The sequence below is a fragment of the Elephantulus edwardii genome, unplaced genomic scaffold (assembly GCF_000299155.1).
Source record: "Elephantulus edwardii isolate Elephantulus edwardi_28Jun2011 unplaced genomic scaffold, EleEdw1.0 scaffold00126, whole genome shotgun sequence".
Lineage (NCBI taxonomy): Eukaryota > Metazoa > Chordata > Mammalia > Macroscelidea > Macroscelididae > Elephantulus > Elephantulus edwardii.
In genome coordinates, this window is record NW_006399876.1 from 8,518,089 (window position 1) to 8,518,654 (window position 566).

At 52.8% G+C, this 566-nt stretch overlaps 1 protein-coding gene across 2 annotated transcripts in view; it reads left to right on the forward strand.

Annotated features, from left to right (window-relative positions):
- The first annotated feature begins 402 nt into the window (after positions 1 to 402).
- Positions 403 to 566, forward strand: part of MRPL11 (mitochondrial ribosomal protein L11) — a 2,498-nt gene continuing 2,334 nt past the window's right edge. Inside the window, exon 1 of one of the 2 annotated variants that reach the window (XM_006893290.1) lies at positions 403 to 525. In XM_006893290.1, the coding sequence (XP_006893352.1) occupies positions 403 to 525 (123 nt within the window). The remainder of the gene's footprint in view (positions 526 to 566) is intronic. The other variant, XM_006893291.1, reaches the window with a different exon arrangement.

The window sequence follows — 566 nt, forward strand, 5'->3', positions numbered from 1 at the left end:
GCTGCCTGTTTGCATTCCTGGAAAAAATGTGCGTAATGAGTCCATTTGAATCCTTATATACAGAAACTAAAAAGAAAAACAGCTGTTTTTACTGAGTCAATGACAACTATACCCCGTAGGACAGAGTAGTACGACCCGATAGGTGCCCTAAAGCTGTAATCTTTAAGGATGCTGATCGCCATGTCTTTTCCTAAGGAAGGCTCCCTGTTTGATAAATTAAAAGTTGTTCTCTTCCTCGCGCCCTCCTTGCTTTGCGTGAGTGGAAAACCTGAGCAACATTGCTATTTGTTAATTTAAGGTAAGGACCTTACGAGGCCCTTTGACCTCTGACCCAAGATGGCGGTGCCCAGAGCGTCGCTGTGACTTCTGCTGTGAGGCGAACCGACGGCAGGATTGTCCGTCATGTCCAAGCTCAGCAGGGCTACTCGGGTCCTCAGGAAGTCCGAACCCGAAGGCGTGATCCGGACCATTGTGCGGGCGGGCCAGGCTACGTCCGGGCCGCCGCTGGGCCCCATCCTGGGTCAGGTTCGAGCGCGGCAGCCGCCGGCATGGGAACTTCCGGAGGG